A 12,454-nucleotide genomic window follows, 5' to 3' on the forward strand; every position below is an offset into this window, starting at 1 on the left:
TTCAGACTTAATTTTAACCCATTTATTTAGAAATCCTAAAGGTATAAATAGCAATTTGTTAGATTTTTCCTAGTTTATGACCTAATACCAGTTCTATTGGATACATTTTTAGCAAGTGTCTGCTCAGATGTTTTATGGCAAATGGGGGATCAGTGTTGTCATGCCAGCCGATCATGCCATCAGTGACGATGATAAGAAGGAAGATGAAGATGTGGCAGACCCTTATTTTCCTCCACTCAAGTCTATCAAGGAAATGGGGACGATGGTTGTCCGGCATGGTACATATGACTATGTCACCAGTGATGATGGGATACTGGCCATCAGGTGGAAGGACAACAAAACTCTCACTTTGCTGTCAAGAGACATGGGGGTAGAGCCGATGTCCTCAGTTATCAGGGACTGCAGTGAGACCAAGATGAAAGAGCCAGTGAGTTGTCCAGCTGTCATCAAGAGTTACAATGCCAATATGGGGGGCATTGATAAGAGTGACATGCTGGTACACCTCCACCGCACCCCCATGAAGTCCAAGAGGTGGTATCTGCATCTGTTTGCATATGTCATTGAGGTCAGCCTCACAAATGCCTGGGTCGTGTACAAGCGGGACTGCAAGGCCCTTGGTGTGAATACCCAGTCTCTGAAAGAGTTCAGAATCCAGGTGTTCAAGATAGCCAGCAGCCAGAGGCCAGTCACACCTAGCTCCAGAAGAAGTTCATCTTCATCTTTTGATAGCCTGGCCACCACTGCTGATGTCCCGACACCTGTCCCAGGACGCCGCAGCCACACCCCAAATGTGGCTGCGCGGTTTGACCTCTTCCTCTTCCATGCCCCTGTACATGTCAAACGGCAGACATGCAAGTACTGCTGCAGGAAAGGCAACATTCTCAGGTCAAATGTGATCTGCAGGGTCTGCAAGGTCCACCTCTGCATGGACAGTGAGCATATCTGTTCGTTACTTCAAGAAGTGTCCTAATGTTATCTAAAGTTACACTATGTAAGTTGGCAGGTGTCTGTATCAGCACTTATGTTGTATTGTTCTAAAAGTTATTCTAATTTTAAAGAAATACATGTTCCTTTCAACTTGTATGTTTTTTCCTTGTATTTTTTATATACAAACTTCTTGGATATTTTTTTTACCATTAACAGGCAAGGACCCAAATATGGTAACTTCATTTATGTACATTTTTACTCCATGAAAATGAAAAATTGTCAAAAATCTTAAAACAGTAATTATGTCATGTTAGGTCCCCAAATAACACTCCAAAGTTGAAATTTTGAATTTCAAAGTATTTCAATGAGTGCCCTATAAAGGGTTAAGGAGTTTATTTAGTCTGTTGGCGTGCGTTTCTGTCAACTGGGAATTCCACAGAAATGAAGAGAAGTATCAGATTGTTTGCAGTGGTGGTGCTTTTATTGAATGACAAGACAGAAAACACAAGTCTCAATATGAGGTGACATAAAATAAAACATGCTATGAATCCGGCAAGTGCAATGCAATTAACGAGTCAACAGTTATTACAAAAATAATGAACTTTACAAGGGACAATAATGTGACAGTGTAGAGAGAATTATGAACAATTTACAATTTTTACAAAACTGCTTTTCACTGTTTTTTTGCCGTTTTTTTCTTCAAAGGCAAGGCAGTGCCAAAGATTCTGTCCCAGTGACTGAAGAAAGGTGCATAGTTGCTGCTTGGCTTCTGATGGTGCATGTCATGAGCCGGTGCGCCTCCCAGCAGTCCGAAAGGCACCAGGTGGTTTAGAGTCCAGGGCAAGTCGTAGCCTATGTGGTCCTCTACAGACATCCAGATGCTGAAGACTGTGATGAACCATGTGGTCAGTGGGTGAACCTTCAAAAGAAGAGGGTCCTGGTTGCTCCAGAAGCCCACGGTCATCAGCTCGGGGATGCTGAGGTGCTCAGTAGACCACGAGAAAGGTGCGTTGTATTCATGGTGGACTGCGTGGATCCAGCGGTACAGCTGCTGATGCTTATGATGCACAAAGTGCCAAAAGTAATACTGAGTGTCAAAGACGAGCAGCACAGCCAGTCCATCAATAAATACCTTGGACACGGTGGGAGCATCCTGTGGCATTATGGGTGGAGGCAGAATGAACATGCTGAGTATTACAGAGGGTAGAACAAAGAAGATGTGGTTATACAAAGCTGTTCGGCAGCTCCTCATCATCATTGCCACTGTTGGCTTCCTGTCTGGCTGGATCTTGTACTGGTGGAACCGCGGCACCCTTTCTCCCAAGAGGTCCAGTATAGCAAAAGGTACACTGAAGAGGAAGTAGCTGGAAAAGGCCACTAAAACAGGAAAAAATGGAGACGACACAAGGGCCCGGTGGTGAAAAAGCAGGTAATGCCACAGAGGCTGCAGGAGACGGTCTGAGTTCCTGGAGGGCAGGAGCTCCAGCGGTAGCTCTGTGATGTTCATCATCTCGGCTGAATTCGATGAAGGCTGCTGCTGCTGCTGCAACTCTAATGATCCAAGCAAACGTTTGCCTTATATAGTGGATTTCCAGTGAAGGAGCTTTGTTCTCAGTCAAACAGAGCAGCAGCTTAGGTTTTCAGCAGGTCCGCATCTACAAACAAACCCTTACAAGCAGATTAACAAAAGACGAACATGTGTCAGACAGAACAAAACACAGAGCTTTTTCCAACTGCTGAAAAGTTAGTTTTTCAGTCTCGACAAGAAAGGAGGACACAGACATTTAAAAAAAATTTTTTTAATAATCTTCAATGCCCCAAATATTTCTGCTTTCCAATCTTAGTTTGAGACACAAACCTCCTTCTATGTGTGATTGTTTGCCCAGGGTCCTGTCAAGTGACTGAATGAAGGTGTAGAAGATGAATGGATGAATCAAATAATCCACATTACATGGAAAGTTGTATCAATATTTTTGGTACTGATGCAACACAAAACATTGGGACATACATTTACATTAATATGATGCTTCCCACCCTGGTGTCCAAGGGGGCTACCAGATATCACAGAGTGGGGGAAAAGGTGTTGGTATCTTTGTTTGATTCGAGGTTTACAAAATCATATTTGCACGCTTGTAAAGAACTCTATAATGAGACTTAAGATTTCTTTCTTTTGAAAGCCCCGGACCCTTGCAGCATTAAGTCAGATGGTTTTGAAGAGTTGCTGTGCATGGTATTTCAGCATGTTGTTTGTGTGTCACCGTCATGCTGAGGTCTGGGATGTCCAAACTTCATTTGAAAGTGCCTCAAAGTCTGTTTTCTTCTTCTACTGGCAAATGAGCTCTGCTGTTTTTCATGAGTCATCTCCGATGAAACTCGCCTTCCGTAAAAGTTTGACCATGTACAGCAGTCAACATGTCCACAGTGAAGCCTGTTTTGGTGATGTCTTCATTAAGGTCATGGCCAAGTTGTCTTGAATTTGTTTTACTCTCTCGTAACTTCTTATTTGAATTAACAGATTTATCTTGTTGCATCTCTTTTCATTATTTTCCTTAAACAAAGCTACAATCTCATGATTTCATGATTTGTCCCATAAAGATGCTGTTACCATGTATGCTATATAAATAATGAATTAACCCTCAAAACCAAGTTTAAAAAAGGTTGATTCAGAATGTAGAATTTAATTACTTTATAGTAATGTTCCACAGGTTAAAGGTAAAACCCTCCATTTTATTGTGTGAAGTTTGCTTTGCGCTGTTTAAGGGTTCAAAGAAATCAGCAAGAATTTTCCAAACGTCACACATTCCTTGATGAAGCAGCAGTTTTGTGACACCCCTCTCAGTAAATCAATAAGCAATACACCAATAGAGAGCTCATAAAAGAGTGTTTGATGAAATCTGCGGACTAATATGTCCTGAAAAAAAGAAACCAACTCAAGGTGTCCCCCTTCATATCTGATGTAACAGTAAGAATTGAGGACAAAATGGGAAATGTGGCAAAAGGAAGCAAACATCATTTTTTCAGCTCTGGACTAAAGCCGTGATGTCTGGGACACAACCCACTTTCTCAGATTTGTGCAGTCAGCAAGTACTTGGGAATTATCGAGGAGCTGGCACCACTGCAAGGAGCAATACCCCAAGAGTATTTCAGTCATGAGGGGAAAACACTTGCTTGGGAAGACTGGTACAGTAATCGATTTATAAAAATCTGTTGAGACCGGGTATGAAGTGCTTAATCAGGACTTTGGGAGGCAGCCACAAACTGAAAAGTTTCCAAGAATGGGGAAAAAAAGGTGAAGAGAAACTGATCTTGGGCAACATCTCCCTCCCGTCTAAACCGTATATGCTCCTATTAGAGGATTACCTTAACAAGCTGGCTGGGTGCCAACTCAGTAATGGGATCAAATGACCTGCATGCATTTCCTCTATCGCTTTGGAAGGGCTTGAACCCAATATGAAAATCAACTAAATGGCAGTCTCCAAAAAAAAAAATAAAAAATGGGGCAAATTTCTCCAACATTCATCACGTCTAAATATTAAAAACAGTCATCACACTGAACGATCATTGACATGATTTATTCAGCAAATAGATTATTTCATTGAAATAATTGTCCATTATTCATGCAGTACGGCTCCAAACTAGTTCTTCTCACTGGCTGCCTTCCTGGAAATCGTTTTGTTGGAGTTGCTGTACTTCTGTCGGTCATTTCTGTCGAGGAAATAATAAAAAAAAAAAAAAAAACAGGCTCATCACCACAACACATTCTGAAATCTTTCTACTGCTCAAATAGCAGCAATTCAACTGGGGGGGGGGGGGGGGGGGGGATGATGTTGCTCTGATGTCATTAGAGCTGTACCTGGACATTTTCACTCTGTTTCTACATCCCAGGCCTCCCTCCCAGTGGCAGGAGCGCGCTCCTCTTGTCATCATGCTCCCACAGCTGATGCAAGGTTTTCCATTGCCGTATGGCTGCAACACAGAGGGTGTGGAGGATCACAACCAAAAGACCTTCAAAAGCTCCTATTTGTACTTTCTTTTGAGTATCTCTTGGAAAAAAACAAAACACATTCAAATATTTGAGGAGCTCCTTCTACTATAATATTATTATTTTAATACACATAAATCAGTTTTACAATGACATTTATGGGGACAGTTTTGTTGAGGAAAATTGAGTTATTTATTGGATTTATTTATGTGCTCTTAGCTTTTTTGATTGTTGGCTAGTTTGTTTGGTTTTCTTTCCCCAGTGAACTGCCTTAAATGTAAATAAAGTGCAGATCTCTAACTCACCTGTTCTTTGGCGCAGAAGCCGCAAATCATCCTGGAGGCGAGCTCCATGGGGTGGTCCTGGTTCTCATCGTGGCACACGTCACAGGGGTAAGCCCGGCCACAGCACGGAAACCTGAGAGCAAAAGGTACAGAGCCGCCATTCAATCCTAAATTTGATATGCACACGTCTCAAGGGTCACAGTGGAAGCTGATACCTCAGCCACCGATGGCTCTGTTTGTAATGTTTGCATGTTCCTTTTTCAGGCAGTGGCTTCCCCTTTTGCACAGCAGGATCTCGGATTGTCTTGTAATTAATATTAGTTGGACCTGCAAAAAAAAAAGAAGAAGAGAAAAACATCACTTTAAATTTGGCTTTTCAGGTTGATTTGTATACATATCTTAACTGGGATACTATATTGCGCATTTCAGTCTGTAAAATGCATCTGAAATTGCTTCACCAGTGTTTTACAAAACAAAATAAGGAAATATAATCCTTTCTATGCATATATGTAACATCTGTACATCCAACCCATATTATAAATTATAACTACTAACTATTTTACTTGAGATCATTAAGTGCTCCTGTTAAAACAATAACAAGAGCATCTGACCTTGTGAAGTTTAAGATAATGTCTTTTCATAAGATTTTAGGAAATTAAAAAAAAAGGTTTAATAATTTCAGTTTCGGTCAATACCATTAAAACATACTGAGGTTTCACTGTTTGAACTACATTCTAAAGTTTCTACTGTATATGTTCCTGTATATACAGTACGTATGCGCATGGATCCACACACACACACACACACACACACACACACACACACACACACACACACACACACACACACACACACACACACACACACACACACACACACACACACACACACACACACACACACACACACACACTAAATGTATTTCACTTACATGGCACACTTTTCAATTGTTTGAGCATTCACAAAGCACTTTACAATGTCAATCGCACACACCCACACAACAATGGAGCAATTACATCAAACATGCAGATTAATGCACGACTGACGCAATCCAATGAAATAAGCCACTGAATGGTAGTTATTCAATTCTGTAAGATTGGTCAGAAAGCCAACTATATCAGCTGGGTGTTGTGAGATATAGAATTAGACCACTACTAACCCCTTTGAGAGCAAATGTAGGTGAGCCCTGACCTGTTTTGTTGCTGTGAGGCTGGATAAACTGGAATCTGGTGCTCTCGGCCAAGATGCTGAGTTTGCTGTGGCAGTGTTCGCAATTGAACTCCTTGGCTTTTCCATAGAAGATATTCTGGAAAAAATGGCACAAATGAAATAGTTTTAGATAAATTCAGGGTTTATCACCCAGTGCTGATGTAGGACGGGGCTGTTTGGCTACCTGCAGAGGGCCATCCAGCGAGCAGCTGAGGCACCCGACACTGAGTTCACAGTCCTGAAGTACAAGGTCGGTAGGGGTGGCGTTGTGGAGGTCCAAGTATCCCAGAACATCACTGTAATGATGGAGCATGCATGGCCTGAATGCTGCATTTATGCTCGCATTACAATTCTCACACTGAGCTGCACAGGGTGTCCTGCCGTTGAGCGTCAGGTCTGCAGTCACCTTGCACCTGAAAAAACGGCAGACACCGATGAGGGACAATTTCTTTCACTTTGACAATGAATCACTTAACTTTTATTTTTTTATAGTTTCCTCACCTACTGCACTGAAGACAGACGGTGATCTGATTGGCGAATACAGTGGCGGTGTTCTCTCCCAGCCTCAGACCCAGCAGCTTCACCTCGGTGCCTCTGCGAGGATCCCTAATCTTAATGTTCTCCACCAGACGACTCGCTTCCTCCTGCAGCTGCCCTTCATCACACTCGACGCTCTCCTGCTGTTCCTCTCCTTCCACTGGCACCTCATCATCTGGACACTCTGCCTCTCTCGCGTCACAGGCATCTTTATCTGCGTCCGCAGCAGCCATGTCTGAAGCAGGCTCGGACTTTTCACACGCCGTTGACTGGAGCTCCTGATATGTTATAAACTGTAGTCCAGCTTTCTCCAAGTCAATGTCTTTTTTCAACTGATTGAAAAAAAAAAAAAAAAAACCATCTCAATAACAGCAAATGCCAGACACACAATCCCAACTTGGTAGGGTTAGGGTTAGGCTGGTCACAGGGGTTCAGCCTCACCTGCCTGGCTCCTTCAGTGAACAGCCTCTCCAAGCTGCGATCAAGCCAGCGAAGAAAAGGTCGAAAAAGCAGCTCCACTTTTCCCAAAAGCTGGTTGGTGGCATGCTTGGCCTGAAGCCACTCCAGTGATGATTGCTGCACATGTCTACGTGGTCAAAGATTTACAAAAACAGCATATTACTTTTATTGCCAGTCAAATAAAAGATTATATATAAACATCTCGAAAGTAAAGATGCTACCTTGCCATTACCGGTGGTAGGTCCTGATCCAGTGGGACATCCAATGTAAAAATCTGTGAGAAACACATCAAAACACGTCAGTCATTTATTTTATGTCCATGAAGAAAACCAAAGTAATAAGGGAAGCCTTTACCTCTTGGGGGTAATTGTCTGGAAAGCTCATCATGATATCAATTGCTTTCAGATCAAAAGGCTGAAAGTTAAAATGCAAAGTTAGAGTATCATTAGATGAAAAGTAACTGTCTCTGTAACCTAACCACCAACAAAAGCACTAAAAGTATTCGAAAAATGGTTCTTGGTCAACCTACAGTTGAAATATTAGAGTGACTTCATAGAAATTCAGTGGAACTTTTGACTGAGGTTTATTCTACACAGGGTGACTTATTTCAAAAGAGTGCCACTTTGCCTCGTTTCTCTTTTTTGAAGAAAAAAGAAAAAAGCTTAGTTCAGTCTCCTGTGATTTAACTTCACAGATTGAAATCCTGCCCTAATTCATAATCACACAACCAAACTGAAATGAGTACAGCTTATCTCATGGTGTTGTATGAATTGTTCTAATCTCTTGGCTGCCATGCTCTTGTACTACAATATATAAGTGTCGTGTTGATGCTCCTTAAATCCAAACCGAGCTCCAATGCATTAAAGAAATTAATTTTTTTTTGGTTTGCTTTTAACACTCGGCACAAGAAAAAAAACAAACAGTGTTTACCCAGTCAGGATCAGTGGCCTCTACAGTTACTCGGTAGTAAGTCACTTTGCCATCACTTCTTTCTTGAATAATCAGCTGATCGGTGGGAAAACGCTTCTTCAGCTGCTGGATCTCCGTTTCTCGAAGCTGCTTGGCGATGCTGTCCGTCATGTCACAAAGCTTCACGTCCTGAAACGCGGTGGGGCGAGACACCGGCGCACTCTTTTGTGCAGGCCTGGTACGACGAACAGAAACAGGTTGATCATCCACTGAGGGGAGCTGTGGTGGATGCCAGAATCGACATCTGTCCTCCATGGTGCAGTGGCCCGAGATAAAATAGCGACAGGGTCGGCGTGAAGCGGCTGGCGCAGCAACGGCTTTATGTAGGGGAGGCAGCCCATGGCCTACTTCTCCACCAGGTGAGGTTGTAGGCGGGGCCTCAGTCCGGTTGTTTGCCCGGACAGCTTTCCTTTCATGGATCTTGCCATCACCTCTAGCGTGTACGAATTTACATCTCTCCCCAAAATTGCAGTGGCGTCCTTGAGAGAAGAAACGGCACAGCGGTTGTGTACTCAGAGCAGGGTTGGATTCAACGTCTTCAGTCTTCTCTCCACCACCATTCTCCATTGTTACCAACACCTGAATGAAGAAAGGCAAAACATAACTTTTAGAGGTATTTAATGTTGCATCTAATAAAAAAAAAAAAACATAAAAAAAGTTAATTATTTGCAGGATTTAATTCAAATGGTGAAACCTCAGGAAAGTTTGATTTATTACACAAAACTGAAAATATTGAGCTCAGATGTCTTACTTTTTCTTTTTTTTAACAAAGAGGCCAAAGTAAAAACAATTCTTACAATCAACAGCCACCCAAATGCTAGTGTTTAAAGGGTCCCGTTTCACATATTGGTTGTGAGCACTTCAGAGCACTTACAGATTTTCATAATGAGGGTTTTAGCTTTTGATTTAGAGTGGCTTCAAGAATATAACTCGTTAACCATGTTATATTAAAGCAGACAAAATCTTGAACATAGCATAATATACTGCATTCCTGCATGTGAAACAACAGTGACTCAACCTTTATATGACCATTTTAGTATCTACAACAACACTAACAGAAAACGCAGTTCATTTCACAATTCATGTGTTTGTGGATCGTAAATCCAGAAAACTGCAAAGTCATTGTGACTAGAACAAATTCAGTTGACTCTGCCTGTAGTTACATTTTGACCAAAGGAAAGCTGGATTTTTTTTTTTTTGTTTTTTTTTTGAGATCGCCAGTTAAAGTACAACAGTACCAACTAATAATTAAATAGTAAAAATGATAAAGAGAACTTAATACAATTCATAATGACATTGTATCTGTAATGACATGTCAAAGGCATTTTGAACATTTGACATGTAATAAATGCCTGGGAAATACTTATCCACATGATATATTAGAAGCTAATAGAAACTTTCTAGCACAGTGTGTTTAGGAAAGCTCTAAACAGCAGTTCAGCCTCATACAGAAAAGTTGTGGGTTCAAGTCAAAGCCAGGCTTATGTGTGCTGTGTCTGCACGTTTTCCTTAAAGCTTACAGGTGTGAATGGGAGTGACTGTCTGTGTTTGCCCTGTGATGAACTGAGGACTTTTCCAAAGTGAATCTTATCCCATCAATGAGCTCGGCTGCAGCACCCAGCACTGGAAAAAGAGGCCTGTGGATGGAAGGCGGATGGACGGGTGGATGAAATAATTCTGAGAGGTCCTGGATGTGCTCAGGTCACAGAACAGCTGTCTCACTTGGGGTGATTTTTCTTATTAATACTGGTGCATCACAATCAATTCGAATATAATGGAATATAAATGCAATTTCATTAAAACTGGTAAACGCTCATATACTTTAGATGTATTACACATGAGGCCACCGATTTCAAACCCACTGTTTTACTAACCATACTTTTAAATACAATTAACATACATTTGACAACATATGCTCACTTTAGGATAAAAATGAGGAACCTGATCACGTTTTATTACTACACATGACTGACCGAGAGTTGAAATACATTGGGTTAAACGACCAAACCATAAGTGGAAACACTTCGATCTGACGCTGGCAAATTTCACAATAACAGTAATATAGTAGCTTTCTAAGCTAAGATAGCTAAACTTCACAAGCGGTTTCGGAATCTCTGTTTCTAACACTGCGCTCGTCATTTACAGTTGAAAGAGAAACATGGCATTACCTCAGATAATCACAAACCTCCTGCTGAAGCTTTTGACCCGATTTTTTAAGCTTAGAAAGATCGTTTGAAAAGGACTTCACTCTCTGTCAACTGAATTTATGCCAAACACCGCGCAGGAATTTTACGACTTCACAAGCGACTAACGGTTGCTGGTGTTTGAGGATCACAAATATATCCAGGACGTGGACGGACGACACTGCACAGTATGAGGGTTATGAAGAGTTTGGTCACAAGCTATTAAAAAGATCCTCAGCTTATGAGGGTTTGTCGCCCTCTGGAGTTTGGGAGGGTGTAATGTGTCAGGAAAATCACACACACACACACACACACACACCCACACACACAAGCATACACGCACACACACACACACACTTGTTTGACCTGCAAATACACTTAAAGGATTCAAAGTGAATTTGTCAAACAAACAAGAGCAATCAGATTTCTGACGTCCACCAAAGGTTGACCTGGAGTCAGAAAAGAAATCTGAGAATTTCGACAAAATCTGTGCAGTAGTTTTGACGTAATCTTGCGAACAGACATACAGACAGACAAACAAATATACACCAATGATGTTAGTGTGTCCTTGGCGGATGTAAAAAAAAAAAATAAATGACACCATACTCAAGTAAAAGTGAAAAGCATTCCCCCAAAAAAACACATTTGATACTTGACTATTGCATTGTCAGTGGTCGGCCTTTGTTTTCATATATCTGCATAAAATGTCTCAATGTTTTCAACAAAATCTTTATTGTGAACATATGCAATGTGCAAACATATACACGGTACAGTACATCTGGGGCGAGCTGAATCCTTTCAGTCCGACACCAAAAGAAAAGGTACGGCAACACATTGGGCAGGTCACCAGTCCGTCACAAGGCTAACACAAAACGCACACAACCTCTATCACAGACACACACACACATATGCAGGTCAAGTTAGAAATGTCCTGACCAAGACTCATAGTGAGATCTCCCAGTTGTGAGGCGACAGTGCTGACCGGCCAATCACCCTGCCAACCCACTGCTTGATGTCATTACGAGGCGTTCAACGTTTGGCTCGCCGTGGCTTTGTTTGAGACGGATTTGGCCAATCTCGAATACAGATTGACCTTAATTCCTCTTACAATGAACATGACCTCTGTGTGGTCAACTTAGCCAGCGGTAGCTTTGTTGGCAGAAACGGACAAATTCTACAAAGAAAGGCGCGTCGGCCAGCGGGTCTAGCCACCATCTCGCTGTGGGAGTGAGACTGCTGACCTCAGCGTGCCGCCATGATTCCAGTGATCACTTGAGCAGTCTGATCACCTGGTTTCAATTAAACGAAGGCTTTATGTAGTCTTCGGTATATGTTCCGTTAAGTTCAACGCTTTCGCTAAAACTGAGTGAGGAGTTTTATTTCAACAAATGTTAATTTGCTTTAATAATAAACAAGAAAGAAAGATTTATAGATCCCCTTCTCTGATCTCAGAGTTAACCTGAGCTGCAGTGGGCTGCTGGGGGTCAGAGGTGTTGCTCACATTCTCACCGGTAGCCTGTTGACCATGGGAGTTGAACCTGCAAACCTCGGATTTCAAGCCTGCTTTTCCAAACTGTCGGTGACCAATACATCCTGGATGTTGTTTTTTTTTTTACTTTTTATTTCTAACATTTTTAAATAAAGTTTTACAGAGCAAAGTAAAATAAATAAATAAACAAAAATAAAAAAAAAGATAAGCAAAAGGAGTTCTTGGTTGCAAGTCTGAGCGTCAAGGTGTTAAGGTCACATAGACACGTAGACCCAATAATGATCAAGACTGATGGTTTTCACTGACTAGATAAAATATACACACTATTTTCTCCATCGATTCTCCTCTAAGGTCTTTTTGGACTCATACAGAGTATACTGTGGGTAATTTGCTCTGCAAAGGTTTCTTCCTGGTA

At 41.6% G+C, this 12,454-nt stretch overlaps 2 protein-coding genes across 5 annotated transcripts; both read right to left on the reverse strand.

Moving 5' to 3' along the window:
* Nucleotides 1–1,394: 1,394 nt before the first annotated feature.
* ch25hl1.1 (cholesterol 25-hydroxylase like 1, tandem duplicate 1) lies at nt 1,395–4,626 on the reverse strand. The gene has a single exon (XM_080475986.1). It carries the CDS (start codon nt 2,435–2,437, stop codon nt 1,601–1,603), a length of 837 nt encoding a protein of 278 aa, XP_080332112.1. The 5' UTR covers nt 2,438–4,626; the 3' UTR covers nt 1,395–1,600.
* On the reverse strand, nt 1,792–10,766 carry LOC308117239 (uncharacterized protein). Of its 4 annotated transcripts, none has more exons than XM_080475983.1 (13): nt 10,536–10,666; nt 9,888–10,004; nt 8,329–8,946; nt 7,753–7,812; nt 7,620–7,672; nt 7,381–7,525; nt 6,904–7,271; nt 6,587–6,815; nt 6,385–6,499; nt 5,409–5,520; nt 5,215–5,326; nt 4,781–4,893; nt 1,792–4,632 (listed from the first exon to the last, which is right to left on the reverse strand). In XM_080475983.1, exons 3-13 carry the CDS (start codon nt 8,932–8,934, stop codon nt 4,563–4,565), a joined length of 1,983 nt encoding a protein of 660 aa, XP_080332109.1. In that variant the 5' UTR covers nt 8,935–8,946; nt 9,888–10,004; nt 10,536–10,666; the 3' UTR covers nt 1,792–4,562. The 4 variants fall into 4 exon arrangements, with proteins under 4 accessions (XP_080332109.1, XP_080332111.1, XP_080332108.1 ...); XM_080475985.1 differs by having other exon boundaries at nt 10,553–10,641; XM_080475982.1 differs by lacking the exon at nt 9,888–10,004 and having other exon boundaries at nt 10,536–10,766.
* Between the last annotated feature and the right edge of the window lie 1,688 nt (nt 10,767–12,454).

The sequence above is a fragment of the Lipophrys pholis genome, assembly GCF_963383615.2.
Source record: "Lipophrys pholis genome assembly, chromosome: 11".
Classification (NCBI taxonomy): Eukaryota; Metazoa; Chordata; class Actinopteri; order Blenniiformes; family Blenniidae; genus Lipophrys; species Lipophrys pholis.

Bases quoted from the DNA above. Each gene is read 5' to 3' on its own strand.
- LOC308117239 (XM_080475982.1), bottom strand. From the start codon at position 8,934: ATGGAGAATGGTGGTGGAGAGAAGACTGAAGACGTTGAATCCAACCCT. The intron at 7,272-7,380 runs GTGAGGCTGAAC...TTTTTCAATCAG, and splicing joins TCACTGAAGGAGCCAGGCAG to TTGAAAAAAGACATTGACTT. The intron at 6,500-6,586 runs GTAGCCAAACAG...CATTTTTTCCAG, and splicing joins CGCTGGATGGCCCTCTGCAG to AATATCTTCTATGGAAAAGC.
- ch25hl1.1 (XM_080475986.1), bottom strand. From the start codon at position 2,437: ATGATGAACATCACAGAGCTACCGCTGGAGCTCCTGCCCTCCAGGAAC.